This window comes from Carya illinoinensis, chromosome 2, assembly GCF_018687715.1.
Source record: "Carya illinoinensis cultivar Pawnee chromosome 2, C.illinoinensisPawnee_v1, whole genome shotgun sequence".
Lineage (NCBI taxonomy): Eukaryota > Viridiplantae > Streptophyta > Magnoliopsida > Fagales > Juglandaceae > Carya > Carya illinoinensis.
This window is the reverse complement of record NC_056753.1, coordinates 29,965,264-29,987,118: the sequence shown is the minus strand read 5'-3', so window position 1 is coordinate 29,987,118 and position 21,855 is coordinate 29,965,264. Positions and strand designations below refer to the sequence as shown.

The 21,855-nt window shown below is 33.8% G+C and overlaps 2 protein-coding genes across 2 annotated transcripts; both read left to right on the top strand.

The window, feature by feature from the left end:
- The first annotated feature begins 13,853 nt into the window (after nt 1-13,853).
- Nucleotides 13,854-19,187, top strand: LOC122300784 (stearoyl-[acyl-carrier-protein] 9-desaturase, chloroplastic). The gene is made up of 3 exons (XM_043111669.1): nt 13,854-14,068; nt 17,367-17,871; nt 18,287-19,187. Exons 1-3 carry the CDS (start codon nt 13,944-13,946, stop codon nt 18,845-18,847), a joined length of 1,191 nt encoding a protein of 396 aa, XP_042967603.1. The 5' UTR covers nt 13,854-13,943; the 3' UTR covers nt 18,848-19,187.
- A 152-nt stretch (nt 19,188-19,339) lies between these two features.
- Nucleotides 19,340-21,579, top strand: LOC122300785 (non-specific lipid transfer protein GPI-anchored 20). The gene is made up of 4 exons (XM_043111670.1): nt 19,340-20,720; nt 20,831-20,857; nt 21,018-21,077; nt 21,182-21,579. Exons 1-4 carry the CDS (start codon nt 20,384-20,386, stop codon nt 21,382-21,384), a joined length of 627 nt encoding a protein of 208 aa, XP_042967604.1. The 5' UTR covers nt 19,340-20,383; the 3' UTR covers nt 21,385-21,579.
- The last annotated feature ends 276 nt before the right edge of the window (nt 21,580-21,855 follow it).

Sequence of the window (21,855 nt, the reverse complement as noted above, 5' to 3'; positions counted from 1 at the left end):
CTCTAAATTCATAGCATCACGCCAATGGCTATATTTTGCGGCTTCAGTGTAGCAAGATGGTTCAGTACTGTCGTGTGTGATTGCAGCAAGAAGCGCTCTTGGAAGGGGGTGAACGACACTGCCATCTGGTAGATGTTCAGGCTTCCAAATGTTGTTTTTGGATCTAGTAGTCATGGCATGGGTATTGGTGGATTCGGTTGTGACTGCACGTGGAGACTGGCTGGTAATTAGCTGGTTTGCAGGAAGAGGAACGAGAGGTGCCTCATCATGGGGAGGATCCAATGTGGATGGTGCTGCACAAATTGTAATAGGCGTTGTTGCATTTTGCAAAGTACCTGCAGGTGGCAAAACAGGGGAGGGAGTAGTAATGAAGGTTGGCAAAGCAACCGTATTAGACGTGGGCATGGACTCGATGATCGGTGGTTTGACAAATGGAAAGGAGTGTTCATAAAAAATAACGTGACGGGAGACATATATTTTTCCACTTGCAAGATCCAGACACTTGTAACCATGATGGTTGAGACTATAACCGATGAATATACAAGTTTTTGAGCGGAATTTGATTTTGTGTTTGTTAAAGGGGCGTAAGTAAGGCCAACACGCACAACCGAAGACTTTAAGAAAGTGATAGTCAGGTGGAGTGTGATAAACAAGTTGATAGGGAGATTTATTTTGTAAGATAGGCATAAGTAGCCTATTTATCAAATAAACAGCAATGAGAAATGCATCTTCCCAGAAACGTTGGGGTAAATTTGAATGGGAGAAGAGTGATAAACCAACCTCAACAATTTGTCTATGGCATCGTTCAATCGCACCCATTTGTTAATGAGTATGTGGACAAGCGATGAGATGTTGAATACCAGAGGTTTTGAAATGAGTTGTTAATTTGCGAAACTCACCGCCTCAATCGGATTGAAACATTTTGATTTTACGCTCAAAAAGGTGTTCAACATAAGATTGAAATTGAAGGAAAATAGTCTCTACATCAGATTTTAACTTAAATTGAAAGAGCCACAGAAATTTTGTGCAATCATCTAAAAATGAGACATAATAACGACAACCAGAATTGGAAATAACAGATGTTGGCCCCCATACATCACTATAAATTAAATCAAGAGGAAACTGTGATGAATGATGATGCAAACGAAAAGGAAGAGCACTGCTTTTAGCATATTGGCAATCCGAGCATACTGAAATTTCTTTATTGGAGAGTGGAAGAGTGAAAGTAGAGACAACTTGTTTGACGATGGGAGTAGACGCATGACCGAGACATTGATGCCACAATTTATACGGAGCACGAACTGCCGAGAAACAATAAGGATAAATGGAGTGCGCAGAGTTGGAAAAAGAATATAAGCCATCTTTAAACAGCCCGCGATGAAGGAGGCTCCCCGAGTAATCCTTGACATCAAAAAATCATGATGAAACTCAAAATAAACGTTATTGTCCTTACAGAACTGTTGGACAGAAACAAGATTTTTTTGAATGTCAGGAACAAGGAGAACTTGATTTAATATGAAAGGTGTGGTAGAAGTAGAAATGGAAGAAGAACCAATTTTTGAAATTTGCAAACCTGCACCATTGCCTACATGAATTTGATCAGTACCATCATAATCTTCACTCCTTAGATTGAGGTTGGTGATGTCGTTGGTGAGGTGATGGGTGGCACCTATGTCAGGGTGCTAAGCAGGTTCAGATGGGAAAGAGCTAGAGGCAATCAAAGCCGGGGATTTTGTTGATCATAGTCAGCAAAGTATGTAATGTCAAACCTGTGAAAGCCCTTTTTTGTTATGTGTCTCGATTTACCACATACTTAACAAACAACAGCATCGCGAGGGGATGATCCACAACCAGAAGAAGGATATCGCTGGGCACTCCCTTACATGTGACGAAATCGTCACCTATCTCCTTGTTGGTCTCGGTCATGATTATGACCCCTTCGTTATTACTATTTCAGCTCGCAAAGACCCTGTTATGCTGGGTCATGGAAGAAAGGAATGAGTTGAGCTTTCCAGACATGGTAATTGTCACGGGATAGTTTGGTGACATTAATGGTTGGGGGGTGATAAGACAGGGAGCAACAGAGGAAGAGTGATTGAACATAGTTGAAGAAGGAGAGGATATGGAAGGACGTTGGTCAAATGGCTCAATCTGATACCATGTAGAATTCTATGATAAAGATTGTAAATAAAAAGTGTTTTTCCTAATCTTATTGAATGTATACCGATGTGTATATATATACATTACTGATAACAGAAAACTTGCGGTTAGGCTCTCATCAAATATTCAAAAGTTAAACATTTGTTTACATGAGATAAAATATCTGAAGTTTAACTACTTGATCACAAGATCCCATATCCAACTCCTACGTGATAGGAATGACTTTAGCAAGGCTTGAGTCTGGCAAGAGTTCTTCAATATAGACTAACTCTTATAGGAGAGTCCAACCATATTTGGTATCGAAATGAGTACCGAATAGTGTATTCTATTTTTTTAATGCACATGTGTATGTATTTTGTCTTTAAATACTTTAAAAAAAAAACACACACAAACAAATGCTTACAAAAACACATTTTAGTACACATATTCGGTAGACAATATCGGTGAGTCATTTTCTATAATTATATAAAACATATATCTATTTGGTATAATTACAAAAGTAGCCTATTTGGTATAATAAATGTATTTGAATCTCTTGTAATTTTTAATCGAGTTCTAAGGACTTAGAGGAATATATATATGAATTAAGTTATACAACATTTATAATTGCCCTAATAATTTTTTTGAACAATATTAAACAAATGTTCAATAAATAAAACGCGGCAGAGATGGTATGTATATGTAGAGAAAGTTATTATTATTTTCAAATTTTATATTAAAGTATTCTCATATATTCTTTTTCAAACATCATCACTCGAATACAAAATATCTTTAAATTTTAATTTTTAACATTTTATAGAATCATTATAATTTTTCTAAATTCTCAAATAAAATACAAAAAATATTACTTTTTCAAATTTAAAAACAAATATAATATTAAAAATTTTAAATCAAACAATTTTTTAACTTTATATTTATTCAACTTTTTATCACTTATTTTCTAAAGTTTTATAAAATATTTTAACTTAAACTATTTTACTATTATTACAGATATTCTGAAATGAAAATTTTACTCATAATCTATACACCACACATGATTTTTTAATTTTTAATTTTTTTTCTTAACAAATGTGTGATGTATAGATAATAAATAAAAAAAATTAATTATTTTAAGGTGAATTAAAATAAAAATAATTAAAAATAAGTATAATATATGAGATGATGATTAGTAAAATTCGAAATAAAAAATTCCAGAGTATTCAAACGGAATCTAAGGCCTTGTTTGGTTAACCAAAACCAAAAATCTCATCTCATCTCATCTCAACTCATCATTACAATTTTTTCAAATCTCAATACAAAATATAATAAACAATCTAACTTTTTCAAATTTCAATACAAAATTAATATTCAAAAATTATATTATAATAATATTTTATTTATTATTATTTAAAACATCTTATTTCATCTGTATAATCAAACGGGACCTAAATGACTTGTCCATACAACGGGTACATCAATCACAACTAACCAGGGTCACTGGGTTAGGGAGAGGCTAAGAAGCCCAATACCTCTTATTTTTAATGAACTCGGCCCATTATAAGGTATATTTTAGCTCACTTGAGATCATTTCCTTTTTATTTTATTTTTCTAGAATCTAAATATTTGAAGGTAAACTTTAAGTTCATAAAAGAAAAGCTTTTATAATTATTAATTATTGTGATGTAACAGACAACGTTTTTGTATTTGAAGTCAATCTAAAAATCACTTCGATGCAAAACGTATAGGAAACGAGCAAACAAAACAAATGAAGCAAAAAGACTCAAATGGAGATGCTTTCAAGACGACCAGACCTTTGCAACAATATTTACTTATCTTAAACTATATGCCATTGACTGAAGGTTGTACACTACAAACTACGTTGAAATCTTACGAGATGGAAATTCAAGCAAGTGAGATTCAGTTGTGAAGAAGTTGATTGGACTTCCAGTGAAGAAGTAGACACTGTACAAAAGGTGGGCACTTTGCCTAAGGACTAAATAGAATTGCAGCAGGATGAGAAATCAGTCGCCTAAGTCAGAGAACGAGGCCTAAGTTATTGGTTCTTTGATATGTGTTAGGGGCTATACAAGACGAGATATTTATAATGCAGTGGAAGTTGAGAGTTGCTTTGTAGATGTGTTGACTAAAGGTGTTACACATGAGCAACTTCAATTCATCTTCTGGCTTGAAGAAATGGGCAATGAGTTACAGAGGTGGATGATTTCAGTTGTAAAGGCAAATGGTGATGTGTTGGCTATACTATTATGCTTATAGTGGCCCAATTTGATAACCTATGCTTATAGTGGCCCAATTTGATAACCTGATCTGACAATGATTCATCACGATTTTTTTTGTGGAGTTTCAATGAGGCTTGGGTCATGGAGCAAAAACTTGGGCTAATAAGTCCAAGCCCAAGCCAAACGCCAGATCACTCAAGCAAAAGCTCAGGCAAACATAAATACCAAACATAAAATTTGCTCAACGTTCGCATGACAAGTTGCTCAAACGAAGCTCAGACATAGAATTTGCTCGACATGTCGCTCGAGTGAACGTCATACAGAGAGTTCACTCGACACTTTACTTGAGGGAATAATCCAGTAACTATGAAATTAGGATTTTCTCCAAATAACCATATATATATATATGTTTATTATGAACAATATGACCGTTTTGAGTATTGTAATTTCACCTCACATTGTACTTTGACATTTCTCAAGAGAATAAAATCCTCTACAATTTCTTAGACATAAACAAATTACTAAACCACGCATGCATCGTATGATTGATTTTTTGTTTTATTTTTACTTTTATTTCGTCCTTTTTTACTACAAGATGGTCTAAATTAAGAGCACAAATCCATTATAAAATATGAAAGATTATATGCGTTGCTTTCAAGATTCGTCTAAAGTGAAGGTTTTTCCCTGTATAGTATATACTCCTCGTACTACAGCTTCTCTCTTTTTTTTTTTATTGCAAATAAAAATTCTACATACCATATTATCATCTCACTTACATTCTATTGAGTAAGATGTGACACATTTACCATCATTGAATGATCATTTATTACATATTTTCTTATCATCAAATGGTGATAAAACATCACATCATATATAATAGGATACAAATGAGATGGTAGTATGGTGTATAACATTACTCATTTCAATTAATTTACGATGATTTCAAGAAAAAATAAAATAAAGTAAAAAATACTTATTTACAGCAAACTCTACGTCGCCGTATAAATGTTTTATCAACCATAAAATACGGTTTTTATTGTTGTTTGCATGGATTACGCGATTGCCAAACCATAGTCTAATACATTGAATTCTTTCGATTCAAATAAAACAGACCTTAGTTGCTTGTAGGTTCTTATATATAAATTGGTTTTCTTGGATTCATAGAAAAAAAAAATATAAACACACATAACTGTTCACAACATTTTATACAACAATATTTTAAAATGAGGGGTATTTTTGTAAACTATATTATAAAAGTAATATCATTTTATCAAAATATCATTATTTTATATAATGTGTTGTGAAATATATTGTGTAAGTCTCATTACTCATAAAAAAGGATGCATTAATTTGTTCCAGCAACATTAAAGTGATATGTTATGTTTGACCTAATTCAGAAATAAACCGACTATTTTCAACATTTTTGGGGCCAGCTAGGGCATAAAAGTCAAGCAACAACTCATGTTTGACCTAATTCAAAAAATTAACTACTGCTTAAATAAAAAGCACGTTGGAATTCTTTTTGAGTAGTCATACTTTCGGCCTTTTGTGTGTACGTGACAACCTGCGTTAAAGTTGCTAGTTGATCTCGTTTAAGAGTATATCCTAAATTGATTAGTTAAAGTTAAACGATATTCTTTATGAATATGAAATAAATTTAATTTTTAGCTATTTTATTAACACAAGTTCCTGTATTAGAATAGTTATTTTTTCTTTATATAATAATAAAATAATATAAGATGAATTTATTTTTGATTATTCACATAAAATTTTCACATTAGATTATCTATTTATTCATTATATAATAATGAGTAATTAATAATTAAAAAATATTTAATTTTTTAAATTATTAATTTATTTAATTTTATCATATTTTACCATTCTACTTAGTATATGTTAATTTGTAATCATATGTTAATTGGTTAATAGACATGTACTGCATAATTCATCAAAATATAGGCACTTGATGCAAAATAACGTGCACAAATCAACCCAGAAGATTTGGTGCATAGTTTAATGGAGATACTCAGAAGAGAGAGAGTTATGATATAAATAATAAAATAAAGTTTTGATGGTGCTACTGTATATATTAAATTTGGTTTTAGTTTTATAATTACTGTAGTTAAAAGCTACTATAGCTACACTTTACCTAATCTAATGTGGACAATTTTGTTGTCCTAATAGCTAAAAAATACAATTTGTTTACATTTAAATAATTCGGCAAGAGTGCTTTAAGAGCATTCTTATTGGATTATCCAAATGTAAATATAAAATTTGCATAATATGACATGATTTTACATTTAACTATTCCACTCAAAACTTATTTTTACATTGGATTATCCATCTATTAGTCAAAATAATAATAAAATATTATAAATTTAATAATATTTTTTTAAACAAATTTTTTTCTATTAATATTTTTTTAAAATTAAGAACTTACATGGAAATACATTATTATTTTTTATTAAATAATATAGAGAAATAATGCAAGAAGAATGCGAATGGGGAGGGAGAATTGAGGGTGAGAGAGTGTGCATAAAGATATATATATTTTTTTATTTGTATGTGAAATAATAACAATCAAATTTAGTTACAAACCTTAACTTTATTGTAACTAAAAGTTAAAAATTTTGAAGTTAGATAACCTAACGTAGAGTATTTTCAAGTTTTATTAGCTAAATTTCTTATTAGATTTGCATTTATACAATTCAATGAGGATGCTCTGTGGGCCTAATTTTTATAATAAGCTGGGATTGGTTTACTTTTATTTAGCCCATAAATTCTATTTTACAGAAACCTTAATTTCCTATGGAAAATAATTAATAAATTTAAGCTATATTACGTATTGTTAATTTTACAATTAGATTTTAATAGTAAATAGTAAGTTTTTAATCTCTTATTTTAAACACTTTACATTAATTGTATGAAATGAATCTTTAATGTTTATTATAATAGATTTTGATATATTTATTATATTAAGTTGTAAATTTAAAATAAAAAAATATGTTAAGAATATTTAAACGTGTTAGTATTTATTAGATTTCTTGTAAGATTGAATACTTGTGCTAATTATAAGAAAATAAACTTATTTTATAATTGGGATTTTCACTACTTATTTTAATAAAATTGAATATAGCTGAGTATTCTACAAAATTATAGTTTGAAGGCAAAAATATGTTATCAGTATTTAAATAATCTAAGATATAATATTTATTGATTTTGGCGTTAAACATAATATTTGTTTGATTATTTTATACCGTATGAATTTAATTAAGTATAATTTTAGGACACACTTTCTTAGATAGATTTAGTGGCATTTAATACTTTGTATGGATAATGAGTTACGAAGTAAAATTTAAAAAGTAACACAATAAAATACGTAATTTAATCACAAATTATGATCATCACATGTTAGTTTAGATAAATTATTATAAAAGTCAATTCTTGATAGCCTATTTTACATACCATGTATGCCACATTTTATGCAAACATGTTATCCAGCATAGCACATGATCAAATCATTCCACATCATGTTCAGAATCATAAATTATAATTATGTACGTATTATGTCATGTATCTTATGTGCATAAAATACATAAGTTTTTTTTATGATCAAGTTACTTAAACTTTCTTATAACCAAATGTAAGATAAAATAAATTTTATATAATAGCCATTTAGATGTATGGTACAAATGCGATTTTATGAGTGGATGTGCAAGCCATGAACTTAAGTGTAGTCCATCATAGTATGTTAAAAAATTATTAGTGATTCCCTTTATGGCCACAACATGTGGGGGCAGTTAGGGGTGGGCTCCGACTCCGACGGAGTCGGAATGCCCACATCCGACCTCCGACTCCGACTTGAGTCGGATGTCAAAACCACCTCCGATCGGAGTCGAAGTTCGACTCCGATCGGAGTTCTCGGAATAGGAGTTGAGATGTCGGAGTTCGACGGAGTCGGAATGCCCACATCCGATTTCACGGTTCGCCGGTGGCTGTGGATCTTGAGTCATTTAACCGGTGGGTTTCACGATCACGAGCTGGGTCCAATACCAAAGAAACGCGTTCCCAATCCCTTCCTTCAGAAGCCAAAAAGCGTACAAATCGAAAAGCAAGTAAAAGAGAATATCACTGGTCCTCGAGCTAGTCCCGCTCCAGCACCTCCCCGTGTCATTTATCCAGGCGATCGGCATATTCGTCTGCGGCAACACCTCCCTTCACAGTCATATTCGCCTTTCTCATCACGTGCAAGAAGGAGTCCGGCGAGGTCTACCTCGCCCTCGTTCCCGTTGTCTTGGGGATCGTCTTGGCGAGCAACAGCAAGCCCTTGTTACTTCCACCTGTTCAGAAATGGGTCGAGGAGCTGGTGGGGGAGGCGCTGGAGGGGGAACTAGGAAGAGAGGAGCATAACTGTGTAGGGTTAGCCGGTTAGAGATGAACTTATATCCTATTAAAAACGGCGTCGTTTAAGGTTTTCCTAAAAAAAATAATTGCAAAATGTGTAATGGTGCATGAGGGGATTCGAACACAAGATCCGGAGAAACAAAACCGAGCCTCAACCATTGAGCTACTTGACTACGTAATATTGATAATACAATATATAATATATAAGGTATAAATAGTCGGAGTTCGGAGTCGGAATCCGGAGTCAACAAGGCCTCCGGACTCCGACTCCGAATTTCGAGAACTCCGACTCCGTCGGAGTCGAATTCGGAGCGGAGTCGGAAATCTCGGAAATTTGCACAGGCCTAGGGGCAGTGCATAACCTCGCACATAGGGTTAAGTGTGTTGGCCAATAAAATAAGTATGATATGTCAGATAATTTAAGATAAGTCATGCATAACATAAACATATGTATGATTATGATTTTAAGTTTTTAGCATAAAAATTTTATGAAAAATCCTACGTTTATTATGTTTACGTTGTGATGGATTTTTTACTGAGTCTTTAACTTATTTTAGTTTTATTTCATATTTTTAACTACCTAAGTGAGGATGATCAATACGAATAGGCCAGCCATGCGTAGATGGAGCAATTGAATTTAGTCCCAAGCTTTAATTATTTATTTAGTCTGATTTAATTAAATTATGATATCTCTTACTGGGATATATTTTATGGTAAGCACGTGACATCCCTAACCATAGGGAAATGGGTGTCACATTATGAGAAATGATAAGTGTCTACACTTTTTTTTTTTTTTAAAGTGATTAAATATGATATTTATATAAAAATAATAATTTTTTAATGGTGAATCTCACTCTTTTTCAAATAAAGTATATAGTATTTACACAATCCATAACCGTATCTAATATTACTCTTTTACTATTTAAGTGAGGTGGCATCCAATAATCAATAGTACGCTGACTAGATATGTATATTTTATTCAAATTACATAAAAACACTATTGCATTGAATTAGTCAAATGTTGGCTAAATTTAATTTTTACAACACCACTCAAACAAATATACGAGATATTGTACCTTTGGCTAAAAAATATTTTTATTGATTTTTTGTTATATTCTAAATAAAATTATATGAGATATATTAATTGCCCAAGTTTTATTATATTTTAAATTACACCATGATTTGAGTTAGATAAAACTAAGATAAAAATTACTATTAGATACACTATTTAGATAAAAAAGATGGTTAAATTAAATTTACTTTTTGATGCATAATGATCGATAGATAAATAAGATGGTTAGATTTGTAATAACTTTTAACTTAAAAGATATATAGTTAGATAAAAATAATTGTTAGATAAAAAATATAAATAATTAAATCAAATTTAAACTTTTGAAATAAATAGTGATTTTACATGATATCATATCAGAGATTTTGAGTTCGAACTCTTACTCTATACTTCACCAATTTAATTAAATATTCCATTTTTTTAATGGGGGAGGGGGGATTCAATCATTAGTTCTCTTAGTGAGAAACTAATGTGTTGTCAATTGATCCAAAAAATCTTAACAAATATTTCACTTGTTAAACTTATTTATTGAAGAGGAGTCTAGTTCACACGTGAATAAGAGTGTCAAAATAAAATATAAATAAATAACTATACATATTTTTATAAATTTATATTTTTGAGAGAAGTGATGATCTTACCGTCATTACATAAAAAGATGTTTAGATAAATTAAGAAATATGGCCATTGAATAAAAATATATATATTAAAAAACATCATTTTAACAATTTAGCCAAACTTATAAATAACTTTGTGTGGTGTATAGAAAGTGTGTCATATAAAATAACTTTGTTAGTTTTCTTTTAAAATTCAAATTTGAATTTCAAATTTTATGATTTGCAACATATCAATAACTATCTTGTGGAAAAATAAGTTTTTATGAATTTTTCTTAAATACATTTAGCATTTTTCTTACTTGAAAATTTGAAATAAATTAAGAATGAAGATTGACAACTTATATACATGGATAAAACCGTATGAAATAGACTGGTAAAGGGAGAGAAAACTAGCGATGTTGGTTTTGACATAATCGATCATTGGCATCCCTTCAGTGTCATAATGAGACGGAAGTCGATTGTTTCGGCATCTCAAATGCTTTGAAACTCATAGATGGTTCAGGAGAGAGAGAGAGAGAGAGAGAGAGAGAGAGAGAGAGAGAGAGAGAGAGAGAGAGAGAGAGAGAGAGAGAGAGAGAGAGAGAGAGAGAGAGAGAGAGAGAGAGAGAGAGAGAGAGATGTGCTAGTGAGATGCTGCATGAGAAAGGAGAGAGTGTGAGAATTGGGAGAATAAGAAGAAAGAGGTATTAAAGCATTCTAATTTTTTTCCTAAATAATAAGTGTAAAACGATGCGTTTTCACTTAAGTGAAAAGACGTCATTTTACCTAAGATATAGATATAATATATATATATATAATCGGCCGGTTTGGTTAAACTGAACCTGATGTTGGTTTCAACTTAATTTTACTAGGGTTGTACACTGATGGGTTTAGAATTGGTTTCGGTGCTAAACCGAGTCACCACCAATGTCTGCCATGAGTATATTAAACCGGCCGAAACCTAGAGTTTGGAGAAAGAAAATCGATCATATTGGTCTTGATATGCGTTGGTGCAGTCTTCGATCTATTGTCGGCGTCTTATGTGAAGGAAGAGGAATTGAAGAAGAAGGAAGAAGTGTCGTACTATCGTTTGCTATGGAGAAGAAAAAAGTTGCAGAGACTGAGAGCCAAGAGGAAAAAGATGAAGAGGGGAAGAAGAGGATGGGGGGTTATTACCTCATTTTGAAAAAGACAAACGATGCCATTCTATTATATTTTCTTTTAACATCCAGGCCCTAAACAATGCCGTTTTATTTATTTAAGTGAAACGATACAGTTTTATATACATATATTTAAAAAAAAAATATAAATAGACTGGATCGGTTGGTTCAGCAATTTTCTAAGGGTTCAAACCGGCGCTGAACCACTGATATAGATTTTCCTTTGATTCCTCTTGCCTACCGATCAGTTCTTTATCGGTTCCTAAAATAGATTATACTTACCATTCGCATGGATAGCTTAAAATCCTCTTTGTCCAAAACTTCTTCTATATTTGAAGAAAAGTAGGATATAAAATTCTCAACATTTAATAGTTGTGATTAAAGAGAAGATAAAATAGAACTTGAATGATTGGATGAATATTATATCTATACTAATATATATACATGAAGAAAAGTCAACTTATAAGTCTTATTTTATGCACACCTACCATGTGGAAGCTTTCTACATTAACTATGCTAAGAAATAATTAGTATTTTAATTTTTTAAAAATTATAATAATCCCACTAATCAAATTAATTGATCTAATTTTTAAAAAGGTAAATAACTCGTACAATTAAAAAGGAAAATAAGTTGTCATATCTTAAAATATATAAATATTCAGCACTCATTTAAAAGAAAAAATTCATAATTCATATGAAAAAATTTCTTTTTTAACTGTAGATTTTTTTGTTTAAAAAAAAAAAAAAAAAAAAACGAAATCTTCATATTATAGAATTGTATATAACATTAGTAATTTAAAAAATATACCTAAACTTTACATAAATTAATAAGAAATGTGTAGACTTTTTAAACAATATGGTTATCAAGTGAGTAATGAATGCCGTGTCTCCCTATATCGAATCAAGGGAAAGAGGGAGAATTGATATTTTCTGCCCACCCAACCAAGACTTTTGGCACCTGTCCACCGAACCAGACGGAAAGCGAGTGAAACAGAGACAACAAACCAACCTATGCAACTGAGTATTGAACAGAGCTTTCCTAGTGGAAACCATGCAAACAAGAAAGCTTGCCAGGTGGGATACTCTCTCGCTCTCTCTCTCTCTCTCTCTCTCTCTCATTATTCCGGCTTCGTTCGTCTCAATATAATCACGAGAAACGAAAATTATTCTCCGTTACATTATTTCCTCTTTTACTGTTTTGCCCTGCTCCTGCATGCGTACTTTCTTTCATATATACATATATGTGCTATTTTCCCTTCGTTAGTTGGATATGCATGTGATGGCATCATCATGTGTCTGTTGTACCATTAATATTCAACTGCAGACCTAATTTATCTGCGACATCATTGTTCCTCGATTCTCAGATCCTACGAAATAAAGCAAATTAATGTGGTTTCTTAATTTCATCGATCTTTATATGCGATATATGCCAACCAACGCTTCGACAGAGACGAGGCAATATTGAAAATCAAATTTTGAATTATCTTTAAAATGTTAAATAATAATTTAAATATTACAAATGTCACTCTCTATACAATAAGATGAAAATAAGACGAAATAATATGATATATAACATTATCATTAAAATCAAAACTATTTGATTCTAATGCAAGTGAATGAATAGTCGATGTGGTCTTCAGTCAAAAATGAATTTTAGGAAGAGTAGGTATATTTTAAACGAGTATTGTTACGTATAAGTAAAGTCGCGTATTAATTTATATATCAATATTAATTTATTTATATTTAAAATTTAAATTAGTATTATTTTTAATAAAATTTATTTTTTGATCAATTATATTAAATTAATACATATATTAATATATAATTATACTTATAATTAAATTTTTTTATTTCAAGCTGCCAAGTTTACACATTCATCAATTTATCAGACATAAAAAAGATATTTAATTAAAAATATATTCTCTAATAAAATAGAATTTAGTTCTAAAGATAGGAAATGAAATGTGATGCACTGAAGCCACGTGATACGATCATCACATGGATAGAGTAGGTCTTTTTTTTTTTATAGGAAATGAAAATAAATAGAGTAGGTCTTGATAGTGGTAGTAGATCCTGGGAAAATGATACAACATAGACTTTAGGTGTAATAAATTGAGAAGGGTGATCTTGTAGTTCCATGAAAAAGCAATGGCATTTTTCCTAAATTTTATTTTTTTATTATTATTCTTTTTTTGGTAACATTTATTCCATGTACGCAGCCACTGTTCACTAGGAGTGGCTCTCTTTCACTTCCCTTGCTTATAAATTGTCGCATTTCTCTCTGGGTTCTGTGGAGGAAGAGTATCGAAAGGAAGTTGCTGAGAGAAACCAGAGACAGAAAATGGCTCTCAAACTCGGTATTTTCACTTCTCAACCTCCAAAGCTGCCTTCTTTTGCTGTCCCACGCAAGTCTGGCCTCAGATCTCCAAAGTTTTTCATGGCCTCCACCCTTCGCTCTGGCTCCAAGTGAGTGCTTATTCGTTCAGTTTCTGGTCCTGTGCAAAGATTTTCACGCGTTCATTCCATTGGGATAATCGATGGATCTTTGTGTATTATTTTTTTTAAAGATATTTATGGATCTGGGTATTCGTTTTTTTCCTTTTACCCCATGATTTTGGCTTAAGCTTGCATATCAAATTTTATGATCTTATTGTTGGCTTGACAGTGAAAGGAGTTTTTTATTTAATTTATTTAAATGTTTTTCTGCCTTTTTTCTATTTTAAATTACCCTACACGGGTTTTTGTTTCCCCTCAAACGATTCTCGGTGATCTTCAAGATGGTCCTTTATCTTTGCCTGATGTTTATCGTCTTCCAAATGCTGCTTTTTCATCTGATCTTTCCGCTCTATTCGAATTCAATACGATGAATTTAATCTTCTCTCAGTTCCTTGTGGTGATTTTCTAGGTGGTTTACATATTTGATTTGTGTCCCATAGTCTACTCCAATTTCAATAATCAATTATGAAATGTATCCAATCTTTCTTTATCTGTGGAAGAAATGTTTCTTATGTGTGCTGAATGTACCAATTTTTCAATGGTTTCTGCTATTATCTATGGAGATGGTTGTTCTGTTGTTTCTGCCTATTCTTCTAGTGTAGTTAATAATTCCGTATTTATTTGTGCATGATCCTGAATCTTCTTCTTATTTTGTGATCGGTATGGTCTCCAAAAGCCAAGAAAAGAGGAGAAAACTGAAAATGAGGCAGAATAAACATTTTATTTTGCACTTTTTAATTTTTAATTTAATTTAATTTAATTTTTTAAGTCTTCTCTGACGTTGCACCTCTCTAGAAGACTTAAAAATTTGTTTTACCTCATATTTTGCTATATTCTTATCTAAGAAATGATTGTACTGACAGCGAGACCTTATCAAATATTTTCCTGTTGCTTTCATTTTTTTTTTTTTGAAAATTGTTTAAATTTTTCAAGACGATCTGTGTAATGGTCTTTAACTTTCATTGTGTGTTTTTTGGTGGTTAGATTATACTTTTGTAGTACCTGGTTTTCTATGTGATTTGTGATTTTGATGTCTACTTAGTTATCTTGTCGTCCTTTCAATTAGTTGGATGGAGGTAATTAAGATATAATATTATTAATTTATTTCTTGGTGGAATGCCTCTTTCCATTTGTTTAGAGTTTTTTGTCTTCTTGTCTTTAGGTTTTTTTTTCCCCCTTTTTGGTTTGTTTGTGTTGGTGGAAATAGTTTTTAAGTCATTAGTTTTTAGTATATCGTATTAATGCATGTTTAGGTTTTTGATGTCTTATTTATCTTTGGTGGAAAACGTTCTGGAAAATTATCTTTGCAAAAATAATTTGTGTCTATGTTTCAAAATTTCCCCCATGAGTGGATTTATTTTTGAAGGACCATATCATTAGTTTTTTTCAATTTATATTTATTTTTTTAATTGAATGGATGCATGAAAGCCCAGCTGTTGTTTTTTCATGTTTTTGGCAGCGTTGTGGTTGTCTTTGGCTGGAAGCTTTCTTGATGCATGTCTATACCCGCGTAGGATAGTGGCCCACTGTTGGACTTTGAGCGTTTTTTTCCTACTAACGTGTTTCTGTAGGCCTTTTTTGGTTCTAGCCCATTGTCTATCCCCCCCCCCCCCCCCCCCAACCAAAAAAAAAATCTTTCTCCTTATCACTTTTAAAATGAAGCCTGTTGAGATGATTACTTACAATCAGCTGAATTTCTTATGTGTTTTTCTTTCTGGTTTGATCCTATATAACAATGTTTTAATTTTCACTCAATTTGAGCATTCAAGTTGGTAGGCCTGTATATTGTATACTGCTTCCTGTTTTGTAGCCCGACTTGCCCCCTTTCTTTTTCTTTCCTTGTAGGTCAATTCTAGGTCTATTTGTGGGTATTAGTTCCACTTTTATATAGGTGCATATTTGTGCGCATGTCCACATAAGGAGTTCGTTGGTGTTGTCTTATTGAATCAACATTTGTGCGTGTGCATGTGCATGTAATAGGTAAAGGAGGGTTCTTCTATTTCTAGCTTTCAGGAATTTCCTGATCTTTTTTCCTTTTCTAGTTTGCTGTTCTCTTGTATACTCGTGTACTTGGTAACACATTTTTCTTTTGATGAAGATTTTGCATTACCAATTACAAAAAAATATATTCACTGACATTGTGCTGTTACTTGGGGGTTAAAATTTTCCTACCAGATCCGGTTTTCAATTTTGTTGATGGTTAAAATGACATATAGTGCGTTTTCATCTAGTTTTTTTACAATGTGTTTTGTTGTCTTAATCTATGGAGGCTTGCCGACGACACTTTTTTAGATTAGAATTTAAGTATCTGAACCTAGTTCTGATCCTTTTTAAAATAGATTCTTGGTATGCTGGTTTTTTTTTCCCCCCCTTTCTTTTTCCTCATTTTGGAGCGGAGTACTTTTATTCTCCCTTTTCTTGGTTTTAATTAACTTATTCATCTAGATTTTGTAAGGGTGTAAATGAGTTGAGTTTGAGTGAGTAGTAAGTAGTCAAGTTCTGCTTGGGAAGAATCTGTGAGATCTTGAAGAGTGTACAACTAGCACATTATCTATTCAAAATTATTTATGGGCAGTCCTTTGATGGATCTTACGCGATGAACCATGCTGGAATGAAGCTTTTAGGGGTCTAATTAATTTCTTGTTGGTATGATTTTCTTTGAGGGGAAAAAAATGAATCTGTATGATTTGGAACAGTATACAACTATCACATTATACGACTCAGTTCGATAATCAGGACCTTCCCTTTCCTTTATTTGGTTATCCATTAAAAAAAAAAATTCTTTGCATTTGCAATTAAACAAATTCTTTTATTCATTACTTCTCCACAGTTGAAAATTTGAAGTTTTACATCCTTTTCTGAAACTCAACCCATTTCCTTAACAGATCTGATATCTCAATTTCCTTAGTTCCTATAATGCCATGTGCCAATCTACGGTACCATGTTCTCAGCACCAAATTAGTTTTTAAACGCACTTGCCTTAGTTGGACGAATGTCTCAAATGTGGTTGGACTAGTGATAGGATCTTGCGCACCATATGCATCTCAATTAATCTGAGTTGTACTACATAAATAAGGTTCCAACACATCAGTTTTTGTGTACTGGATGTAATGTCTCATGGATGAACTACAAATAATGAAATGCACGTCCTCTTCTCTTGGGTCATTGTGAACCGGTGCACAATCTTTGTGGCAGGTATCACCTGATTTTTTTTTTTTCCATCGGTTGCTAGGACAATCTAATACCAAATTCTTCCATTTAATGCCAGGGAGGTTGAGAATCCGAAGAAACTTTTTATGCCTCCTCGGGAAGTGCATGTTCAAGTCACCCATTCCATGTCGCCACAAAAGATTGAGATCTTTAAATCCATGGAGGATTGGGCTGAACAAAACATTTTGGTTCACCTGAAGCCAATCGAGAAGTGTTGGCAACCACAGGATTTTCTGCCAGACCCTGCCTGTGATGGATTTCATGATCAAGTCAAGGAATTAAGGGAGAGGGCGAAGGAGATTCCGGATGATTACTTCATTGTTTTGATTGGGGATATGATTACAGAAGAAGCCCTTCCAACTTATCAAACAATGCTTAATACCTTAGATGGAGTTCGGGATGAAACAGGTGCAAGTCCTACTTCTTGGGCAATTTGGACAAGGGCATGGACTGCGGAGGAGAACAGGCATGGGGACCTACTCAACAAATATCTCTACCTTAGCGGACGAGTAGACATGAGGCAAATTGAGAAGACAATTCAATATTTGATTGGGTCAGGAATGGTGAGATCCTTGCCAAATATACTCAGTCTTGTCTTGAATCCTTGCATCACTTTCTTTGTTTTGATAGTAGAAATCATTGAATCACTTACAGTTGGTGTGGGTCCTTTGCAATTCATGCAAGGATTTCGTGTTCAGTGTCTGTAGGTTAAGTACATTGAATCTCTTCATGGCCGATTACCTTTAGTGGTTTATTGCTCCATATTTTTCAGATTGAAGGGTACTTAGAACTGCATTTAATTCATGCTATTGTCCCCTACTTTGTCTTCTGATATAATGGTTGAGGAATATACATATCCTTATGGGAAAAAAAAAAAAAAACAATTTACTTGATGAGTATTTAGATCTCCTTTTGTTATGTCTATCACTGTCCCTGCTTGATCCTTGACTTTGATTTTCTTAATATCTTTTCCTGTAGGATCCTCGGACAGAAAATAGTCCCTACCTCGGATTCATCTATACCTCTTTCCAAGAAAGGGCAACTTTTATCTCCCATGGGAACACTGCCAGGCTTGCCAAGGAGCATGGGGACCTAAATTTGGCACAAATATGTGGCACAATTGCCTCGGATGAGAAACGTCATGAAACTGCCTACACCAAGATAGTTGAAAAGCTACTTGAGATTGATCCTGATGGAACTGTCTTGGCATTTGCTGACATGATGAGGAAGAAAATCTCCATGCCAGCCCACTTGATGTACGATGGCCGTGATGATAACCTTTTTGAGCACTTTTCAGCTGTTGCACAGCGACTAGGGGTCTACACTGCCAAGGACTATGCTGATATATTGGAGTTTTTGGTGGGAAGATGGAAAGTGGAGAACCTAACTGGACTTTCGGCTGAGGGGCAAAAAGCACAGGATTATGTTTGTGGGTTAGCCCCAAGAATTAGAAGGTTAGAGGAAAGAGCTCATGGAAGGGCCAAGCAAGCACCCACCATTCCGTTCAGTTGGATTTTTGATAGAGAAGTGAAGCTCTAGTGCAGTACGGAAGGAAAAGGTCTTCTCTCCTGCATGTCCCTTTCCTTGAATCCTAAATGGAGTTGGAAGTTTTCGAGCTGCATTTTGTTTCTGATTCCATTATGATGTTCCACAAGTATGCACACTGCAGAGAATTTGTTGGGAAGGAATTGGTTGTAGATACGGTTTTTTCCCGTTTGATGTCATAAGATATGCATTTAGGGACAGCTGTAGTTTTGATGTTGTGTTCCTTCTAGTAGTACTTTACATCAGTTTCTGTTCCTACACAGTTTATCAGTGTGAGAAAAACGTTTTTTATTTGTTGGAAATTTTAATTCTGATGGCAATCTAAGATAATCCACATTGATGTGTCACCCCTACTCCCCGCGGTCAAGAATTCAGCAAGGACCCCCGGTAAATTATAATTATCTGCCACCTTGTGACCTCAGTCGGATTGAAAGAGTTTGTAATGATTGTGACCCTGGCCATCTTTTAGTTGAATTTCTGAACTGGAGGATTGTTGAATGTTGATTGTTATTTACTTAATAATAAAAAAAAAAGGATTGTTGAATGTTGATTGAAACTTATTTTACTCCAACCATGGACTCGTAATATCGTTTTGTGTTTTAGGACGGGGAAATCGTAGGTGGTTTTTCTATCTAAGCATGGTCATAGTAGCACATCATTTTGGAAACCGGATAAGAGTGACCTAGATGGTTTAAGCCATAACAGAGGCTCTAACTATCTCCATGTAGAAGCTCAATAAATCCTTTGAACTATGATATTTGTCCACAGGGCTAACATGGAGCATATAGTTTAAAAATCATCAGAATGTGGTCAATGTACATGGGATTCTACTTGCTGTAGCTCAGCAGGTGGTGCTGTTGGTTCCGCAGGTGGCGTTGTATCTCCGCAGGTGTTGTTCCACTTTAGGTCAAGGGGAGGTGGTCTTATGGCTTAGAAGGTGGGAAGCTTCCTTTAAAACCTCAGGAGATGGCACATCGAGCTAATTCGTTCCCAAGGGAGTTGTACTTGAGGTTTTGACGTTTCATACCATCGTTGTTCGATGAAAATGAAAGTAAAAAAGATGCATAAGATTTAGATGCTCTGGCAATTTTTTTTTTCAATGAGCTAGTAAAATTCAGCTAACGTATTCGCTCGGGACAATTAAGAGCTTTTGATCTACAAGAAAGTTCAACAAAAAAGGAATTTCTGACTTCAGCAATTGGCTTAGAACTGACACGAATTGTAAGTTTGAAATGCTAGTCAAGATAGGCTACACGCCTACACAGATGGCACAACAAGCCGTCATTTCCATCTACTTCAAGCTACATTATTTCATAAAGATTCGTTAGAGTAGTTGAACTCCAAAACCAACTTCAAGTTCACCTAATTTCCCTCACTTCTGTTACTTGGCCTCCTCTATCTATAAATTCCCAAATCCTTCTCTCCCACAAACATCAAAGTCCCAGAACCCAAGTTTTTTTGTTCTTTCTCAACACCTTAATTGTCTCGTTTCTCTAACTCCTACCCTCAAACTCAAGTTAGAAACTTCATATGGAGCTCCTTTTGCCCTGTTCACGCATTGTTTTGATAATGGCCATGGTGGTGGTCTTGATTATTCCCGTTTATGGCCAGATTAGTACCCCATGCAACGCTTCCATCATTTCTAGCTTCACCCCTTGCATGAACTTATTAACAAATAGCACTGCAAATGGTACCTCACCAAGTGCAGACTGCTGCAATTCCCTCAAGTCCCTTACAAGTGGTGGCCTGGACTGTCTGTGCCTCATTGTAACTGGAAGCGTTCCCTTCCAAATACCCATCAATCGGTCCTTGGCCATCTCTCTCCCTCGTGCTTGTAATATGCCAGGCGTTCCCGTCCAATGCAAAGGTAGAACATTTGAAGAAAATATCATCAGGAATTTAATTAGGTGGATTTTATGCTATTCTTTCGACGAAACCTTGTGAGACACTAATGCAAGCTTTTTGTACCATTTGCAGCCTCTGCAGCACCTATTCCTGCTCCAGGTACTTATCTACTTCCAACTATCACTTCAGAGGCCATAGCTAGTCACTATAGCACTTCACTGAATGTTGATTCTCTAATATAGCACTTCACTGAATGTTGATTCTCTTCTTATTTTCTAGTTTTACTTCCGGCACTAACATGTTTCAAAATGATTGGCAGGTCCCTTCTCGCCGGGGCCAACCCTGTCCCCTGGCCTCTCTCCAACTCCTAGTCCTAAAGGTACTTATCGAAATTATCAGTCACAGTTGCACATACACTATTCCTTTTAGCTTTGGTGCCAATGATGCTGAAGTTAATGTCGCATAATTTGTTTTCTTGGGCAGCTTCTTCTGTCCCGGAACCCATATCACCTACTCAGGCACCAGAATCCGACACAACACCTCTCACTCCACCAGCTCCAACAGTGGATTCCAAAGCTCCAACTGCAACTATGGGAAGCCGCCCAGTTCTTACCCCGTCAGCTGCCATTCCCTCTTACAGTCTCTCACCATCCTTCCTTCTACTTGTACTAGGAGTATTTATTTGAGCAACTGTTTTAGCCGGTTGTCTTTCCAGTCTGTATGTATGCTTTCGATTTGGCATTGTTGATCAGTATTCTTTCGAGGCCATGACTATTATTTGGGCCTTCAGATCATTGAGAGCCACATAGGATGATTATATTTTATGGGAGAATGAATTCTTTGTAAAAACGCATGCATCAGTGGAAATAAAGATTTTATCATTCTACTTCAGAAAACATGTCTTCATTTTTTACTGATAGGAGTTCGATGGCTGATATGGGAATATAAGACAGAAGTTGCTGAGATTTTCTTTATTGTAGGACGAGTCTCAGAAACCATATGAACTGTTTCAATTGGTTCCAATTCATCCCTGCAGCCCAATCCAGGCATGCTTCTGATGCAAAACTTAATATTTAAAAATTAAAATACCGCATCCTATTGACGATATAAAACATGCATACTGCGAGATTATTAATTTAAAACAATGGCTACTGAAC